This window comes from Globicephala melas, chromosome 11 (assembly GCF_963455315.2).
Source record: "Globicephala melas chromosome 11, mGloMel1.2, whole genome shotgun sequence".
NCBI lineage: Eukaryota > Metazoa > Chordata > Mammalia > Artiodactyla > Delphinidae > Globicephala > Globicephala melas.
Genome location: NC_083324.2, coordinates 71580752 through 71599852, shown reverse-complemented (window position 1 = coordinate 71599852; position 19101 = coordinate 71580752). Strand labels below are relative to the sequence as shown.

The 19101-nt window shown below is 50.7% G+C and overlaps 3 protein-coding genes across 7 annotated transcripts in view; 2 read left to right on the top strand and 1 right to left on the bottom strand.

The window, feature by feature from the left end:
- XPO5 (exportin 5) overlaps positions 1-3099 on the top strand; it is a 45581-nt gene extending 42482 nt beyond the window's left edge. For 3 of the 4 annotated variants that reach the window (XM_030870606.2, XM_060307826.1, XM_030870605.2), the window contains 5 exons: positions 53-135; positions 589-696; positions 832-969; positions 1173-1337; positions 1518-3099. In XM_030870606.2, the coding sequence (XP_030726466.1) occupies positions 53-135; positions 589-696; positions 832-969; positions 1173-1337; positions 1518-1655 (632 nt within the window). In that variant the 3' untranslated portion in view covers positions 1656-3099. The remainder of the gene's footprint in view (positions 1-52; positions 136-588; positions 697-831; positions 970-1172; positions 1338-1517) is intronic. The other variant, XM_060307827.1, reaches the window with a different exon arrangement.
- Positions 3100-3757: 658 nt separating this feature from the next.
- On the bottom strand, positions 3758-13314 carry POLR1C (RNA polymerase I and III subunit C). 2 transcript variants are annotated; one of them, XM_030870620.2, is made up of 9 exons: positions 13158-13314; positions 12960-13031; positions 5791-5898; positions 5422-5554; positions 5018-5137; positions 4779-4931; positions 4474-4623; positions 4252-4368; positions 3758-4107 (listed from the first exon to the last, which is right to left on the bottom strand). In XM_030870620.2, the coding sequence occupies exons 1-9, from the start codon at positions 13224-13226 to the stop codon at positions 3989-3991; spliced, it is 1041 nt and encodes a 346-aa protein (XP_030726480.1). In that variant the 5' UTR covers positions 13227-13314; the 3' UTR covers positions 3758-3988. The 2 variants fall into 2 exon arrangements, with proteins under 2 accessions (XP_030726480.1, XP_060163814.1); XM_060307831.1 differs by lacking the exon at positions 4474-4623.
- Positions 13315-13378: 64 nt separating this feature from the next.
- Positions 13379-17636, top strand: YIPF3 (Yip1 domain family member 3). Its single transcript, XM_030870617.1, has 9 exons — positions 13379-13617; positions 14085-14282; positions 14470-14576; positions 15865-15910; positions 16048-16140; positions 16292-16423; positions 16621-16734; positions 16933-17056; positions 17151-17636. Exons 1-9 carry the CDS (start codon positions 13537-13539, stop codon positions 17297-17299), a joined length of 1044 nt encoding a protein of 347 aa, XP_030726477.1. The 5' UTR covers positions 13379-13536; the 3' UTR covers positions 17300-17636.
- The last annotated feature ends 1465 nt before the right edge of the window (positions 17637-19101 follow it).

Sequence of the window (19101 nt, the reverse complement as noted above, 5' to 3'; positions counted from 1 at the left end):
ACGGTCTCTGTTCTGAAAGGATGGAGCTTAACATTTTGGTCTCTACTTACAGATGAAGAGATGATGGCCACAGAGGTAACCCCCTCGGCCATGGCAGAGCTTACAGACCTGGGAAAATGTCTAATGAAGCATGAGGTGGGTGGAGGGGCAGGCGAGATTTTTTTCCTTGCCCAGCCAGGGAGCTCGCTTCCACTTTTCTCATTTTCTGATGCCATCAGGAGGGTTTTTTGGTAATACGCCTTTATATGATTTAAAGAAAACAGTGGGAAAGGCACAAGGCCACTGTGTTCCCATGCTGGCATGGGCAAAGGCTCAGAAAAACACCCAGGCACATTGCCACCAGTCCCTGGTGTTCAGCCTCCCCCAGGCCTGAGCTCTCTTTCCTGCACGTAGGTTTTCTCTTCTGTATTGGTTAGTTTTTCTTTTTTGGATGGCCTGATAGACATAGAGGAAACAAACTCCCATCTCTTCAGTAGCTGCGTTTATCATTTTCCTGCTTACCTATTAAAACTCTAGCTCCTGATGCATCAGAATTCAGAGAACATTGTACTTGTTTTCCCATTGTAATTCTCCATCCTTTTCTGTTAGGATGTTTGTACAGCGCTGTTAATTACAGCCTTCAATTCCCTGGCCTGGAAGGATACTCTGTCGTGCCAGAGGACGACCACACAGCTCTGCTGGCCTCTCCTCAAACAAGTATGGTTACTCACCCTTTCTCCTCTCCCCTCATGAAACGTTTGGGTCATGAGGATTGACTGAATCAGTTGGAAGAACTAGGGTGCTGAGGCCTTCAGAGTCCCGCTTTGGCCCTGAGCACAGCTGTCTCCCCAGGTGCTGTCAGGGACACTGCTCGCAGATGCTGTTACATGGCTGTTCACCAGTGTGCTGAAGGGCTTACAGACGCATGGGCAGCACGATGGCTGCATGGCTTCCCTGGTCCACCTGGCCTTCCAGATATATGAGGCGCTGGTGAGTGGAGAAAGCCTGGGGGCAGGATGGCTGCGGCTTCATCCCTCACAGCCTGCCTGCTCCTGGTCACTTGGGCCTTAATCCTAAACGTAGGCAGCTGCCAAGTTGCTAGTGCTGCCCCTGAGGAGTGGGTGTGGCAAGGGATAGGGAAGGTGACGGGGCCCAAAACTGTGCCATTGAGTGGGTTTACCCCTACTTCTCAGCGTCCCAGGTACCTGGAGATAAGAGCTGTGATGGAGCAGATCCCTGAAATTCAGAAGGACTCACTGGACCAGTTTGATTGCAAGCTTTTGAACCCCTCTCTGCAGAAAGTGGCTGACAAGCGCCGGAAGGACCAATTCAAACGCCTCATTGCTGGGTGCATTGGGGTAGGTCACACCCTTCACACCCTTTCCTTAGTGCTCCCAACCACCTTTGCAGTCTTCTTGGACCATGTGTACAGGCAAACCAGAAACCAGCTGTAGCCACGACCATTATGGTGAGATGATCTTTAAAACAACCCACCACTCGAGACCCAGCATTAGTTCTTTCTCGTTTGTCTTCCACAGAAACCCTTGGGCGAGCAGTTCCGAAAAGAAGTTCACATTAAGAATCTCCCCTCACTTTTCAAAAAGACAAAGCCAATGCTGGAAGCGGAGGTGCTGGACAATGAGGAGGGAAGCCTGGCCGCCATCTTTGAACCCTGAGTCAAGCTTTTGGGCATTCTTCCTCGACCTTTATTGTCATCTTCTTCCCCTTTGTAGCTATTCTCTAGGCCCCTCTCCACTGCCACCTCACTTTACACCGTCGTCAGCCTGGAGAGAGATCCAGGTCTGGAGCTGGAGAGAGTGGGCCCTGTACAGGGCCGGAAGCCACGCTAAAGCATCAAGAATGGGAGTTAGGGCTTCACCGTTCTGTCTAGGTTACCCAGGCATCTCCCATCCTGCTTGGAGCTTTGCCTTTTCCAAGAGAGAAAAGCTAGAGCAGAGCGGCCCTTCTCCCCAGGCCCTCCCGCCCCCAGGCAGCCATACACCTGTGCAGAGTGGTAACTAGGGGCGCTACACCCAATGCTGCGACAAGCCAGGCTTGCGGCGGGGGCTCAGCCCTGAACTACTTGTGCCAGAGTTTCTCCTGGATCGTTGAAAGTCCCACTGAGCCCCCTTGCTGCTGGGCTGACAGGGACCTTCCCCATCCCCCAGGGGCATATCTGGGTCAGGTGCTGAGTGCTGAACTGAATTTGGCCAGTTCCTGCTTTGTTTTGAGCAAGAATCTGGTCACCTGATGGGATCCATGGTACAGGCCACTGCTAAGCTCTGGGCACAGTATCAAATGTTAGTACCTTCAGGGGCCAGGGCTGGGCCAGGGTCTGCAGCGCTCTGTAACATCCCTTAGAGCTCACACATTTTGTCCCTCCATGAATGACCCCTCAGTGTGGTTTCCCCAGTCCCCAGGGTCCACTCAGGCACAAGAGCCACAGTACCCTATCTAGTGTCACATGATGTCATTGGCATTTAAGGATAACCCAGACCAACTAGGCTACATCTGTGACAAGCAGCTGGCAAAGCCACTGGTCTCTCCTAGGACTAGCTCAGTCCAGGTGCCTTCAAAAATCTCGTGGTCTTTCAGGTCCCTGGTCACTTCCCTCATGGGCCATTTCCAAAAGAAAAAAATATGCCTTCCCATCACAACCTGTGAGTCTCCAGTCTGTTCTGAACATCACTGGACGGCCCTATAAGCACAGGGGACGTGGATGCACGACTAGTTAATCTGTACAGAAGGACACACACTTAGAGTGTGTGTCCATGTGTGTGTTCCCCACAGAGGCCTGGCATTGATCCAGTCCCCTGAGCAGGGTTTTGGCGATGCTGAAGCTGCAGCTTTTAGCTGGTGTGGCCCCCCCAGGTAGGGTAAGGTCAGGAAGAGGCAAAGCTGGGGAAACGGACTTGGGAGCCCCACACTGCGCTTTCTATGGCACAGACTTGGTCCGTCCCCTCGTCCTGGGTGGTGCTTTGGGCTTCTTGTCCACTGTGAAGGCCGTCTCAGCATGTTTCCCTCCAAACTTGTTAGCTGCCTACTCTTCTCTGTGGTGGGGCTGTGGAGGGTATAGTTGTATTTATTGTGTTGTAATATTTTTAACATCCTGTGACTTCATGTTAGAAGTTTTCTATTGTTTATAGAACCTTTTTGTAGAAACATTAACTCTAAAGCACATCTGCATGTCAGTAAAAATCTCAATTTCATATAGAAAGGGCCCCATCTCCCTTTTTCAAACTAGTAACATACACCAGGGTCACTGTTCCTCATGAGCATCTTGCTTGCTAAGGGGGCTGGACAGGAAGAACTGTGACTGACAGCCCTGCTCTGTCAAACCCTCTGAAATAGCATGCCAGCCAGAAGCAGCTTTCTATTCCTGACACATAGACCAGGTGGCCCTTCCGTTCTCTCAGTGTCGTCATTGGTGGCCACTGGACCTAACCCAGAGGGGCTGCCCAAGGGGACTGTTACTCTTCCTTGTGTGGCTCTTGATGTGACTTGACTGCCATGGACCACCCTTTTTTCTCTCAGGAACTTCCTCTGGTATCCAGGAAATGGGTTAAGCAGCACACGGTGTTTTCCTGTGGTCTGGCTGTGCCCCCAGAAACCATCACACTTGGCATTTCTCAAGGGGCTTCAGAGGGACTTGGCCCTGACTTGCAGTGATGTCTGAGCCCAATGCTCTTAACTGCTAAATAACGCCAGATCTCTTCTGAGGTGCCCCATATTTTTGCACGAAAACTGAAAAAGTGGTCTCCAACAAAAGGATTTTTGTCTGGATGTGAATTTATTTACATTAAGACCTTACAAAGGCATAAAAGTCACATTTTGTGGCACATTTAACAAAGTGTATTGACTGAAAATAAAGCTGGAATTGTCCCCAGAAAACTCAGGACCCCTAGTCTCTGGGCTCTCTACAGCAGTCCTGTGGGGGCAGGTCAGAACCTAAAATCTTCAGCTTGCCTCAGGAGCATCCAGTCCCAGCCGTGCCAGGTCCAGCGCAGCCTCAATCCATCTGAACCGCATCCAGTTCATCCAAGAACCGCCGGCACTTCCCCATCAGTACCTTGATGGCTTCACTCACCAGCACGTCTGGTGGCAACACCCCTGTTGACTCCACAGAGACTGGGGACCAAAGAGACACTTTAGCCCAGGCAGGGCTTACAAAAGCTCCTTATACGTATTGCTAGATTCCACATCTGAGCTCTGCAAGGAAGCTGCAGCACCAAAGAACTCCACCCCCACCCCACCCTCCAACTTGAAACTCACAGATGTAATGGTTCCGAACACGAGCAAGCCGTACAACCTTCTTTAGCTTCTCATTCCGGAAGACTTCCCTGCTGAAGGTATCTAGCCGGGGATTGGCAACTCTGGCCACCTTTTTACCTAATGAAAACAAACCGTATTATAAATACATGAGCCCAGAGCTTTGATTTCTCTGCTACCTTCAAAGAAAATACACTTCAGGGCCTGGCATCCCAAATCCCACACCTTGGATTTCTTGCACCTCAATAACACCAGGTGAGAAGCACCGGCTCAGCTCCTCAGCCGCATCCCCTTCCACGGGCTCAAGCAGGGTGATGTCCGGCAGGAGCCGGTAACTGGCTGTTGCCACAGGTGAAAACTTGGCATGATCTTTGCCTGGAGGGAAGAGGGAACTCAGAGCCTGGGAGGAGACCCTTCCTCACATTCCCTAAGCTCCTGACATCAAAGGCCCATTGGCGCTCTGCCTGTCGGGGACATCTCAGCCGAGTCCCTTAGTCATACCTCACCCCAGGGTAATCAAAGGGTCTCACCAATGCCCTTGACGCAGTGCATGAGCAGGTCAATCTCCTGGCCAGGCCGCAGCTGAGCGATGAGGATATCATCGTGTACCGGTCGGATGGTGCCCTCCGGGAAGAGGTCAGCCTGGTTCCCCAGGGGGACCCATGTCATGTGCCTGGTGTACACTGCGGGAGGAAGCACATCAGACCAAAGTCCCTAAAACTGGCACCCACCAACAGGGGGCCCTCTTCCTCACCCCACCGGTACCTACCTTTGTGGTTGACATAGAGCTCATTGGGGTCAGAGGAATCTTTAGCGGCGTGGGGGTTCCGAGTGCACCTGACCTGCAGCCGAAACTGCAGGGTATCTATCTCTGTGCCTTCTTCATCTCCTACACAAAGGGAGGAGGTGGGGACTGTTAAAGAGCTAGTGGACGTCGGTGCCAGGCACTACGCTGAATGCCTTGCATGTTTCTCTCATCCTCTTGGCAACCCTGGTAAGGCAAGGGCAGGTGTCCTCACAGACAACAGCACTGATGTACCAAAAGATTGGTACCGGGCCCAAGGTCATACAGTAGCCAATCAAGGGTTCGAACACAGGCAGTCTGATTCCAGAATCAACTTCAGAGGAGAGCTGCCCACCTTCCCCCAAAATTTCATTTTCTCAAACCCTCACCTTGGTTCCGATATTCAAAAAGGCGGGGATCAGCATGAATGGGGATGAGCCCCAAGCGGTGAGCGAGGATCTCATCCTGGACAATGGAAGTGTTGTTGTACACCAGGACCTTCTCCACAGCCATGGTTGGCACCTGCCCAAGAAAAGAAAGCCACTCATCTACAAAGACCCCTTAGATTCCCCATCTACTCCCTGCCTCCTGACATAGGGAGATGGAGACTTCCTCCTAGAAGAACGCTTGATGAAAAGTTTACAAAGAATGAGCAGGAGGAACGCTCAGCAAAACAGCAGGAAAAACACCACTTGAGACAATTCTACAAATGAGGATTCCCCACACGACTCCACCGTTGCCATCGTGCCCACCTATACCTCAGCTAATAGAATGCGTCGAAAAGCATTGGCGATGGCTGCGTCGATTCCCACCATGTCAAACTCCAATGAGTTTTCATCCATGTGCACCACATCCACGCGGAAATCCTAAAGGAACAGGAAAAGCACAAAATGAAGCCTGCTCTCTACACAGTCAATACCGCCCCCCAGATATTCCCCTCAAGAACCTCCCTTTGCCCAGATGTCCCTCTCGCTTCCAATCATTAGTTTCTAGAAAAGTCTTCATTTTTATCTTCCATTCATTTAAAATCCTCTGCCATATGGCTTCCAGCCAGGCCATCCACAGAGGCTATTTTACTAAGAATAGGCTCACATATTGCTCAGTCCAGTTGATACTACTCAATCCTTATCTTACTAGACACCTCCCCTGGACCTGGCATTGAGAGAATCCCATTTCCAAACTACTGCCTTGATTTCTGAGCACCAATCTTCCTTGTCTGATCAGTCCTTCTACTAAATTCACAGTCTTCCACCTACCATATACATGTTACCATTTCCCAAGTGTTTGTGTCTCTCCAGGGTGACCTCAACCCCACTCATGGTTTTAGCAACTATCTGTACGGACAACTCCCCAAATTGTATCTCACTTCTGATCTCATATATATCTCCTGCTAGCCTGCTAGACTTCTCCATCTACAGGAAACTGAATGCGTCAACACTCCCTTTCCCCAGACCCATTTCTCATCAGTAAATGACACCACCATCCATCAAAGTAGTTCCCCAACAAGCGAATTTTACACTCCCCCCTCACAGCCCATATCCAAGCAACCACCAAATTTACCTTCTGTCTCCCGTGCTCTGTTTCCATGATCACAATCTTAGTTTCTGCCTTCAGCCTCAGCTCCCCTATGCAATTCTGTCACAAATCTGCACACGCCACATGACAATCCTCAAATTCATTCTCTCCCAACCATTAAGCTTGCAGCTATGATAATATCTGCTTAAGAGCTCTTCAAAAGCTCCCTATCACCTACAGTGCCTAAAATGCACTTCAGTCTTGCCTAACACTCATGCTGACCCACTTCATATTCTAGCAACAATGAACTGCTTGGACACTCCTCACCCTTCGCTGTTCTCAGCTTCTGCTCATCGTTCAGGGCTGAACTGAGATGTCATCTCCTTCAGGAAATCTTCCATACTTCTGCCCCCCCTTCTCATTCTGGATTAAGTGCCTGTGCAGGATACACCCGCCCCAACCCCATCACCTTTTTTGCTTTCAACCGCCTTTACCGCATTACTCTGGACTCATTTGTCTACGCATGCTCTTCTACAACAAGACTGAACATCTTATTTGCAAAGCAGGGCAGAAGTTGTGTCTACCGAGCACCTAGCATGTTGCTCGATATACGGAGCAAACCCCAAGTGAGGCAGGAAAGACAGGGCCCAACCCAAGGACAGCCTCCTCATACACAGACATTAGGCAACAGGCAAAGCCACCTCTCCTTGTGTTGCACTTAATGAGATTATGAAGCATGGAGGAATGGCATCAGCAACAAGAACATACATTAAACCTTGATTAAACTTTGTGACACCTGAACAGGGAACCCTGCCCAGAAAACCCACAGAGCTCAGCCCAGCATGAGCAATAAACATGCACAGGCTGCAGCTGCCTGCTATACAGCCTTCCACACCTGGCGCTTGACTGCTAAGGGAAAAATGGCTCTTAGAGCACATGTGCAGTGGCTTCAGGAGACAGACTCACAAGAGAAGCGGATGTAACCAGGCGCAATTAAGATCCCACCAATGAATATTCTGCCCCTAATCAAAGAAACCTGCATCCATTCAAGGAATTGAAATAAAAGGTGGGGGGGGTCAGAAAACTCCTCAGATGCCCTCCTCACTGGCGAGGACGCCCGAGTTCTTTTCCAAGTGCGTTTGCTTCTGCCCCTTAATACACTGCTTCTTTGTTTCTCTCTACACCTCAGTCTGTGTGACTTTTTTTGCGTTCCCTGTCCAAATTCTTTTGGACAGGTAGAACAAGAACCTGGACCTTTAATTTAGCCTGTCTGGCATCAGTCTTTGGCAAGCAAGCCCAGAGATTTATTGGAAGTTAATTACCCTTCATCTTGGTCTCTGGTAAGTCTTAGCCTCCCACCTCCCTTGCACTTGAGTGGTGCTACCTGACTTCCTATCATTACTTTTCTCTTTCGCTCTTTGTCGCGCCTCTGCGGCCCATCTCACTCATATTTTCGTGTCTTGCTCTCCCGGAAGTGCAGGGAAGAGGAATTTGTCAGGTGCTTTCCAAGCTTGCTGCTAGGTCTTGCACTTCTCATTGTTGCAAGGCATGTCAGGCCAGCCTCTGCTCACAGGCAGTCAGGGACCTGAACCACAGGAGCTTTGCCCTCTGGGTTTATCTTATCCACCATTTGATTAACTATTGTCAGGTTCAAATTAGCAAAAATATAAAATACAGCCTTACTTGGACAGACTGTAAGTTGAAGAAAGCTGAGGTTTTCTTAGATTTTTTTTTTAACATAATTACACATACTGCCTCCCTTAGTGGCTGGTACCCATTTTCAGATACTTACCACCCTTTCAGAGAATGAAAACTAGAACCTAAATAGGTCCTGGAACTATAAGGATGTCCATTTTAGGGGAATGCACCCCAGGAACACAAGAATTAATCACTGGCTATAGAATCTACAGAGAAGCCTTGAAGTCTTCAGGAAGGTCGCTCACCCTGGGTATCGCAGACACCAGGGGAGGACACGGGCCTCAGGACGGGCTGGCAGGGTTGCCATATGATGGGGTCGCTACCCTCACACAGGCTACAGTCAGCAGGAGTGAGAAAAACAGGGACACCCATAGCCAGACCTGACCGACAATGCTCCTCCTTTTGGCAGGAGCTTGGTTCCCCTGAAGGATCACAGGTAATCTTTACTCCCAGGGACATACCCTTTGGGAGTATTCAGAGACACCAAGGACATTTTCTCTTTTGGGCTTTTGTGCACCCCATGCTGCCTGGGGACCCTGACCATTGAGGGCTATATTTCAGAACTAGTTAAACTCTAAAGGCACGTAAAACCAGTGAACTCATTAAGAGCAGTACTTACTTAATTTGGGACAAGTCCAGGCAGTTGAATTCCTTCTCTAACCAAATGAGCCTCATCTAGGATTAAACTTGTGAAAGTTTTTAGAGAATGCACTAACACAGACTCCTCCACCCCAAGAACTAGTCCCTACTGGGACAACATTTTTATCAGCTAGTCTGTCCCTGGTATTAGGTGAAAGCTCCAAAAGTTACAGTTGGGCCCTCAGGCTCTGATGCCTTAGCTGCTAGATATGGCCTATGGGGTATTTAATAACCGTGACCAGGCAGAGGAAGCCCTGAGGGACTGGCAGGAAGGGGAACAAACTAAGAAACAGGCTCAACTGACAGCTCTTGCTGTCAGCAGTGCCTTGCAACCTCAGGGACAAAGAGAAGACACGACACCAGAACAACAGAGACTCCACAAGGGGTCTGCTTCAAATGTGGTAAGCCAGGCCACTGCACCCGTTCCTGCTGAGGGCAAAAGGCGAAACTGCTTGCCCCATGTCCAAACTGTGGAAAGTCAGGCCATCAGACGTGAGAATGTCCCATGTCCGATTTGGACAAAGGGGTTTCGAAACTCCAAATGGTAGCTGCAGATAGCTGACAGGGCCGGGGGTCCTTGGCTCGCGTGGAAAAATTCACCATCTCAACAGAAGAGCCCCAGGTGATCCTTAACACGGCAGGTAAGAGGGTCTAATTTTTTAATCAATACAGGAGCCACTTGCTCTGTCTTTAAACAATTATGCTGGACTCTCAAATGTTAAAAGCTGCCTGGTATTGATAAAAATCAAGTATTGATAAAAATCCCCACAGCTGGTATTTCATTAAGCCACTCAATTGCCAATCTGAACAATATTTGGTCTCACATGCCTTCTCGGTAGTCCCTGAATGCCCCCATCCTTTAACGGGACAATACGTTATAAAAGCTTGGGAGACACTTCAGCGACTAGGAACAGGCCCCAACTTTTAAATTGCTCTGGCTGAAACCTAACATTTGGGTGAAACCTAACACCCATAAATTTTCAAGCCTGAGACAGAGACATCCCAGGAAGGGCCCCCCAGGCCAAGCTGATTATTACCAGGTGCAGGTTACTAGTCTTTTGTCAGTCACACACAATACTCCTATTCTGCCTGTTATCAAACCCAACAGGACCAAATAAGTATTTTGGGGACACCAAGAATGGATGACCAACTATTAGCTAAGCGGGGAACCTGTCTAGAGTTAAACCTATCCCTCCTCCCAAGTCTTCACAGGACATCGAGGACCACAGACAACCAGAAGAGTACAGACAGGCGAGTGAGCCCCCTTCCAAACCTAAAGTTCTTATTAAAGAAGGACAAAAAAACTTCATAAATCCAAGGCTAAGTACCTCTGGCCGCTATTTTCCTTCTGCCCCGTTACACCAGTCCGCCCACGAACTAATTACTATGCTTTGGTGAACCTGGATGCCTGTTATCCTCCTCGTGCTCCTTCTCGCCGCTCTGGAAATCCTTTCCGAGTGCTGTCTTGATTCAGCACCTTTACCGGAGAGGGCTCTGCTCTGCCCATGCTGGGTTTAAAAAGGACTGTTTGTTTTTAGCTCACCACTGCCGCTGCCACAACAAAATCGTTATTCATCCTAACCTTTCTCTCCCTCCTTGGGGTGTCTGCATTAGGGGAATAGGAACTTAATGCAACTGTAAATCTTTCAAAAATTACTCATGGCTTAATTCCTTGGGTCTCACTTTTAGGAAAGATCTGCTTACTCTGGCAATATCCAAAGCTTCCAAGGCAGGCTTTCTCTCCGCCTCTCTCTCTCTCTCTCTCTGAGGAGTCCTCTTCCATTAATGTCTTTAAATATAGAAGTTTTATTTAAAATCTTAGATTCCCGAGCTAGGTGGCAATTCCACCACTATGAAGGATTCTTAGATTCATAAGAAAAGTGGATACATCTGGGCACCACAGGCAGACACATTACTGGTCATGCCCTATATCAAAAAGAAGGATAGAAAAAGAAAAGGCAATCCCCCTACCTGGCCAACGGGGACGAATGGGCAGGGTCCCAGACCCTATCACCTTGGAGACATCCAAGGACTAGTAAGGTCACTGAGGGGGACGCCTCCAAGGCCTAGGAAGTAGGTAACTGGTAGAAGGCGACGCCCTTGCTGTTACCAAAGCCAAGAGCAAAACTCACAGGATGTCCTGATTTTTGTGCTGTTTTCTTTTCTGTCCACTTTAGGTATAAACACCATAGGAGGTGCCCCTTCAATACCCGAGCAGTCCCTCTTAGGACGCATCCTGAAAAACTGGAAGGAATTCAACGTTGATGAGCTAAAACACAAGAAACTCATCTTTTTCTGCAACACGTTTTGGCCTCAATACAAGTAAGGGTCAGGGAAACCTGGCTCCAAAATGGCTCTTCAAATTATGACACTATTTCACAACTGGATTTATTTTGCAGGAAACTAGAGAAATAGACTGAGGATCCTTACATGCAGGCTTTTATGATGCTATACCAAAACGCTTCATTGAAGGAATCATGTCAGATTTGTTTCACTGAACCAAAGAAAAGAGACCAAAATACCCCAGATATTTTAGATGACAACCCCAACTCCTCCTTCCCTTCCCTGGGATTGGCTAAGGCCTCTCCTTATCTAGATAATGCCCTGATAGTGGGACAATGCATGCTAGGCCAACTAAGTAATCACAGGGACCTCAGTATAACCATTTATAATCCCATTCCTGAAATAAGAGGGCAACTGGACTCATCCTGGCAAAAAAAGGAGTTGCTATTGGTTTGGCAGCTCCACGGGGCAGGGGGGAGGGGGCTTTGCCTACCACGAGGCAACACTTTATAACCTGTCAGATACTCTGTCTACCCTGGCCAGGACCAGAGGGGACTCACTCTCTAGACTCTCAACATCTCTTAATTCCCTAGCTAATGTGGTGATGGATAATAGACTGGTCTTGGATTATCTCCTAGCTGAGCAGGTAAGGATATGTGCAGTTATCAACAAAACATGTTACACCTACATCAACACCCCTGGCCAGGTGTTACAGTTTTGGAAAGGATAACCCCAGTGCCCACTCCACATGGACTGCAGTCAAAAGGATAATAACCAAAGGCACCCTTGGACCTCTGGTTGCATTAATACTTTTGCTGATTTCTGGCCCCTGCCTTTTTACTTGCTTGTTAAATTTGTTTCCTCCAGGTTGCAACAATTTGACATAAACATGATGGTCATACAGGGACTCCAGCCACTGCCTACTGCTGAGGCCTCTATGGAAATCTTGGGACTCCTTGACCAGAAAGGAGGAAAGTTTCATTCCCAGGGTCAGACAAGGGAAGACTGCCCCTGCCAGCTTGAAGAAGTTACAGAAGAATGAGACTTTTGGCCCTGAATAACCCCAAAAGATTTTGGAAAGGAACTCTTTCAGGTGGAATTGAGGCAGGAAAGACAGGGCTGGACCCAAGGACAGCCTCCTCAAACACAGACTTTAGGCAACAGGCAAAGCCACCTCTCCTTGTTTTGCACTTAATGAGACTGTGAAGCATGGAGGAATGGCCATCAGCAACAGGAACATAAATTAAACCTTGATTAAACTTCGTGATACCTAAACAGAGAACCCTAACCAGAAAACCCACAGAGCTAGAGCTTGGCGGAGCATGAGCAATAAAAATGCACAGGCTGCGGGTGGCTGCTACACAGCCTTCCACACCTGGCGCTACGGAAAAATTTAAGGGAAAACAGCTTTCAGAAGAGCGGTGGCTTTAAAAGACCAATGGGCAAGAGAAGCTGACGTAACCAGGTGCAATCAAGATCCCACCCCAGGGGTGGTGGTCACAAAACCCCTCGGGTGCGCCCCTCACTCGCGAGGACGCCCTCATTCTTCTCTGAGTACGTACTTTCCCTTCTGCCCCTTAATAAATTGCTTCTTTGTTTCTCTCTACGCCTTAGTCTCTGTGTGTGACCTTTCTTGCGTTCCCTGTCCAGATTCTTTTGGACAGGTAGAACAAGAACCTGGACCTTTAATTTAGCCTGAACAGCATCACAAGGACAGCTTCTGAGGCACAGGCTACTCAGACTACAAGGTCCGATCCCCGTACTCTCTCCGGGCACCTCCAGCTCCACCCACCTTTTCGAAGCGGTCCTGGTCCCAGGCATCATCGTAGCCCGAATAGTTACCGGGAAAGTCGGTGGTATGAACCTAGAGCAAAGAGAGACGAGCCTGTCCGCGAAGGGGCAGCGAGGCCAAGCCTGTCCCCACTCTGACCCCAACTCATCCCTGTTCCGCTCCCATTTCTCCTCCCGAGCTCAAGGCCACAAGGCTTACATTGCGAACCCCGAACTCCCCTAAAACCACGCGCCTCCGCATTTCCTCCACTGCCTGGGCCGCCGCCATCTTCAACTCCTCCACGTGACTAGGGCACCTAACTGGTGCGTGCGTCCTAGCGGCCCTCCTCCGTCTCCGTGGCAACGCATCACCTCCTGGAATCTTAGATATCGCGAGACTCTGCCCCGCCTCCGTCCACGTCTCCAGCTACCGGAAGTCAGTTTGGGCCAAACATCCGGGTTTCTCTTTTTTGCGTTCCGACGGATCCTCCTTTTTTTCTCGTCCGTGGACCTGTCCCTGCGTTAGGCCCACGTCTCTCCCACTCCTCTTCCGTGCGCGGGACTAGCGCGGGCTTCAGCGACGGGAGCCCTCGAGGGACATGGCAACTCCGGCGGCGCCGGCCGGCGGCGCCCGAAATGGGGCTGGCCCGGAATGGGGAGGGTTCGAAGAAAATATCCAGGTAATAATAGCCCCACGGCTCCGACCAGGGGCCTCAGATTTCTGGGCCCGCTTGCTCTTGCTTTCCGCACAAGTTAGAAGGTCGGTCGGGGTCAGGCATGGCACGGGGCTGGAGTGGGCTTGGGGGTGGGCGGGATTCACTGGCCAAAACCACACTGTGTGCGCACAGCCTTGTATTGGGGTTGGGAAAGACAAAGGAAATGGGCACTTTTGTAGCCCTTTGGGGGCTTTGGTAGGGAAGGTAGGAGAAAGACGTGTATGGAAGACAGGGAATAGGTTTCCCAGTCTAGAAAAGACAACCAAGGGTTCTGAGAGCAAATGAGGGGGAGAGAATGGCGTGATCTACGGTAATGCCAAGCCATATCCCCGGCAGTGTAAGAACAGAGACCCAAACTCTGTGGTGAACAGAGAAGGACTTAACGGATGGAGCAGAAAGGCACTGCACTTTAGGATCTGTTGTCTTCACAGGGTGGGGGCTCAGCTGTGATTGACATGGAGAACATGGATGATACCTCAGGCTCCAGCTTCGAGGACATGGGTGAGTTGCATCAGCGCCTGCGTGAGGAAGAAGTGGATGCTGATGCAGCTGCTGCTGAAGAAGAGGATGGGGAGTTCCTGGGCATGAAGGGCTTTAAGGGACAATTGAGCCGGCAGGTGGCTGATCAGGTAAGCAAGACTGGCTCCCTGACAGGTGGAAAAGTATACCTAGGAGGCCCCTGGTTCTGGAGTTGGTGTTGGTGAAGTTCATCCCGGGTTGTCCAGTTAGAACCATGTGGACATCCAACAAAAAAATAAGCAATAGAGCCAAGAGTCTCACAGTACCCTCCCACCCCACCCGTCTTCCTTGCTTCAGATGTGGCAGGCAGGGAAGAGACAAGCCTCCAGGGCCTTCAGCTTGTATGCCAACATCGACATCCTGAGACCCTACTTTGATGTGGAGCCTGCCCAGGTGCGAAGCAGGTGAGGATCCTCCTCCTGACAGAAGCTGCCCCCCTAACACCTAGTCCTTCATCCAAACTACAACCGGACACCAAACCCTTAGACTCCCCTCTTCATGACCCCAGCCACATTATACGTCTTACCAGTCACGGAACAGGGTATGGCGATAACACATTGCCTTCCTCCTCTTCTCCATCTAGCAAACTACTCATGTTCCCTCGAAGCTTAGCTCAGATGTCACTTCCTTGGCTCCTCATTGCCAGTTTGTCCTTTCCTGGTGCTCCAATAGAGCTCTGCGCTTTCCTCTAACAGATAACACTTCAGCAGTGCTGTACTTTCTTATTTCTGGGTCTGTCTCCCCAGAGACCTCCTTTTCAAAAGCAGGCACTGTTTCACATTTTTATTCCCAGCACCGGAACAGTCTCTGAACTAGAATATCGGTACCTAGTTGTTGAATGACTTTTCAAGAGCTGGATTTAACCTTGGTTTTGTTCTTTGCTCATCCTTTAATTCAACCAATGCTTATCAAATACCTGTACCACTCAGCAAGTATTTACTGAGCTTTTGCTCTGCGTCAGGCACTACAGTAGTTGTGTCTGATTCAGTGGTGAAGATAGATGGGAGCCTTACCCTGGAGTGCAGCCCTCGAGCACTCATTTGCCATGAAGGGACACGCAGGAGGGACACCTGCCCCAGGGTTGGTTGGAGGATTGGACAGGGCAGCTTTCTCAGAGGAAGTAAAATTTAGTCAAGATCCAGGGTATTATTTGGAGCTAGCTAGTCACTTAAGAAGTGGGGAAGTTATTGGTACTTTTATTCCTTCTGCCTGGAATTTTCATACCACTTCAAATATATTTTTCAAGAAAATGCTCAGTGGTGCCTGGAGGAATGATAAGCAGGACGAGGCAGGAGGCACGCTGGTTCCCTCAAGTAACAACTTTCCCTCTAAACCTTTCTCAGGGCTTTACTATCACAGCCTTGAATTTGGGGCATTCTCTGCTGAGGTTTAAAGGGGAGCAGGTCACATAGGTAATGGGGTCCAAGCCCTCTCCCAGGGCCCAGCAGGGCTTTCTAAATTCTCCATGTTGCTGCTGCATCAGTCAGCACAGCATCAGACGGCTGTTGTTCTTCCTGGAAGCATTCAGGGGCAAAAAAGTGATTTCCTCATTCCTTGTCTGTGTTTACCACCCTCTTCTCCCTTTACCATCCAGCATGTTCTCTTCAGTTAGCAAGATGACTAAGATTCAGGCTTTCCAGAACCTCACAGCCTAGTGCTGCCTCTGCTCTCATCTCTCCTCTCCCCTCCCAGGCTCCTGGAGTCCATGATCCCTATCAAGATGGTCAACTTCCCCCAGGTGAATAGTGGGTAGCATGTCTGGAAGAGCCGGGGGAGGCACTAGGGCAGAGGGTGGGGCCACCACACAAAGCCTGGGAAGGCATAAACGGAAGAGCCACTGTACCCTCCAGCCTGAATGAGTTGGTATATTGACAGAAAATCGCAGGTGAGCTTTACGGACCTCTCATGCTTGTCTTCACGCTGGTGGCCATCCTTCTCCATGGGATGAAGACGTCTGACACCATTATCGTAAGCAGGACAGAGGACTTTGGGGGGTGGCTGATATGAGTTGAAAGCTGCCCAAGGAGACGATGGTGGAGTAAGATAGAAGCAGCCCCTGAGGAAGGCCCTGAGTGAGCTAAGAGGCCTCCCAGGACTAATTAAAGCCTTCATCCCACAGCGGGAGGGCACCCTGATGGGCACAGCCATTGGCACCTGCTTCGGCTACTGGCTGGGTGTCTCGTCCTTCATTTACTTCCTCGCCTACCTGTGCAATGCCCAGATCACCATGCTCCAGATGCTGGCACTGCTGGTAAGGAGTCCAGCATGCTGGTGGGCAAGGGTGATCTTAAAAGAGTAACCAGGCTTTGGTCTGCATCTGTCCTAGGGGCCCCAGGGCCTGGAATGGGGTGAGCTGGCCAATGGACCATTTATTTCTCAGGGTCCCCATGAGGGTCCAGAGGCCAGCCCAGCCTGAGTGATTTTCCTCTCCGCCATCCTCTTTCCTAGGGCTATGGCCTCTTTGGGCACTGCATTGTCCTGTTCATCACCTATAACATCCACCTCCATGCCCTCTTCTACCTCTTCTGGCTGCTGGTGGGTGGGCTGTCCACGCTGCGTATGGTAAGCTCGGCAGGAGGTTTCCAGGGGTGGGCTGTCCTCCGAAGGAGTAGGGAAAACAGCCCAGAGCTCAGGCCCAGTCCCACAAGGGGCTCTGAATGGGAGGGAAGAGCCCAAAGACGGTTCTGCTCTGGGTAAGAGTGGCTTCTCTACACTAGTCACTTGGATCAGGCCCTCTGAACTGTATTCCTGTTGCCCTAGGTGGCAGTGTTGGTGTCACGGACTGTGGGCCCCACACAGCGGCTGCTCCTCTGTGGCACCCTGGCTACCCTGCACATGCTTTTCCTGCTCTATCTGCATTTTGCCTACCACAAGGTGGTAGAGGGTAAGTGACAGGAGGGGTGCGGGGGAGAGGGAGGACAGCTGCCTAGGGCAGGGCCCTACCAACCCTCACTTACTTTCCATCCTCCTCCTTTCAGGGATCCTGGACACGCTGGAAGGCCCCAACATCCCACCCATGCAGAGGGTCCCCAGAGACATCCCCGCTGTGCTCCCTGCTGCTAGGCTTCCCACCACTGCGCTCAACGCCACAGCCAAGGCTGTCGCGGTGACCCTGCAGTCACACTGACCCCACCTGAGATCCTTGGCCGGCCCCCTTTCCCCCAGCTGCAACGTGGAGGAAGACTGAAGGACAGTACTGATGACATGTGTCTCTTTGAGGGGTCTGCAGCTGCCACAGAGCTATAGCCACTTAAGCACCTCCTTGATGCCTGTCGAGCTTCTGAAGGGCACAAGGCCAGGAAGTCCTGGCCGGGACTGCAGGGCTCTGCAGCCAGTGCAGAAAGTGGGTCAGCTCCTCCGAGGTCCTCTCACCACCTACCCCTTCCTTCCTCTTTATCTCTTCCACATTGTCTTGCTAAATATAGACTTGGTAATTAAAATGTTGATTGAAGTCTGGAACTACAGCTACCCGTTCCAGTGGTCCTCCCTGCCACCCTACTTCCTGTACACTTTCCTGTTCTGTCAGTGGTGGTAATGTCACATGCTCACTTCATTATACCCCTATCCAAGCAGAATGAAAGTGGGACAGCCCAGACTGCATTGAAAGACTGAATATGGAACCTGCCCCCAGGGCAGGGAGCACAAGATCCATGCAGCATCAGGGAGGCCTCAAACTCAAGAACCATAATAAGTCTGATGGAACAGTGCACCCGGCTTAGGTCTGGGCTCAGCCTCACTCTTGGGATGCCTGTGGAGCAGTGACAACTGGACAAAAACTTCCAGACTCAACACCATGTCATTACAAGGCCCTTATGCACCTGGGCCATTGTGTAGGGATACTTTTTCTGTGGAGGTGCACATTTGAAGCCAAAGTTGGCTTTGCCCTGGTTATACTGGGGCCAGGGGAACAAAGCTTTCTTCAGGAGTTCCCTCAGTCCTTTCTCTTCAAGAGTGCTATTTACTCTTAAAAGCGATAACCACCCCAAGCACAGCACCATCCTCTCCCACTACCCATTTAATCTGTTCCACTTAAGTCAGGTGGTTAATGGAGGGAACAGAATCTTTGACCTCCCTTCACTATGTTTATATTATTCATTTTTTTAAAATTCATTACCCTAGTAAATCTGGGTTAGCGTTTTTCCCTTCTAATAAAGGGACTAAGAAAGATGTGCCCTTCATTCACGCTATGTGATCCTATGTGATGTGAGGCCCCTACACTATCACCAGTGGACAACGTTCTAAGGGCACTGCCTGTATTGTGCAGTGTGCCCTTACTGAAAGCTCCGGCCCACTTTTCACGGCCCCACAGCCACTGCAGCCTGCTCTCCTGGTGCCACCCCCCCTTCATTTTGGCTACTCCAGTCCCACGGATACTGAGGACGTCAGAGCATCAGCAGTGCCCTAATCACCTGGGAAAGGAACGGCACCAGCGCGTTGCATCTACCTGCGGCTCACCTGCTTCAAGGACCTTTTGGGGTTCCACTGGGCCTGGCAGCTGAGGCCGCCTCCACGGGGCAGGGGTTCCCGCCGCCGCCACTGCGAGGCAGCCATCTTGGCGAGGGGCACGCGAGGAATTCCTCGCGCCTGGAATGCCCGCGCACGCGGCGCCTCTTGTCGCGGGGGCGGGGCGAGGCGCGAATTAAAGGGCCCTTGGGACTTCCAAACTGGACGGGGGTGGGGGGGTGGCGGGCGTCCCTGGGATCCAGGCGAAGGCACCGAGGGGTCTGGCCCTTAGGAACGGGGAACGACGAGAAAATGAGCAAAAGAACCGTGTAACTGTCTCAAATGCCGTCTCCACCTGATGTGTCTCTATTCTCCCCTCCCTACCCCCTGCCCGTCCCAGGCTTCCACCTGGCCACCTGTTGTCTGGCCCTACACCCAGGGGAAGAGCGCCCCCACTGCTCCTGAACATCGGGTGTGCGCAAACCT

What these genes read in the sequence shown, in the direction of transcription:
- POLR1C (XM_030870620.2), bottom strand. Translation starts at nt 13,226, where the DNA reads ATGGCGGCGGCCCAGGCAGTGGAGGAAATGCGGAGGCGCGTGGTTTTA. An exon ending in ACCAGGACCGCTTCGAAAAG is followed by an intron (nt 5,899 to 12,959) that starts GTGGGTGGAGCT and finishes CTGTTCCTTTAG; the next exon opens with GATTTCCGCGTGGATGTGGT. An exon ending in GCTCTATGTCAACCACAAAG is followed by an intron (nt 4,932 to 5,017) that starts GTAGGTACCGGT and finishes TTCCTCCCGCAG; the next exon opens with TGTACACCAGGCACATGACA.
- YIPF3 (XM_030870617.1), top strand. Translation starts at nt 13,537, where the DNA reads ATGGCAACTCCGGCGGCGCCGGCCGGCGGCGCCCGAAATGGGGCTGGC. An exon ending in TCCAGATGCTGGCACTGCTG is followed by an intron (nt 16,424 to 16,620) that starts GTAAGGAGTCCA and finishes CCTCTTTCCTAG; the next exon opens with GGCTATGGCCTCTTTGGGCA. An exon ending in GGCTGTCCACGCTGCGTATG is followed by an intron (nt 16,735 to 16,932) that starts GTAAGCTCGGCA and finishes CTGTTGCCCTAG; the next exon opens with GTGGCAGTGTTGGTGTCACG.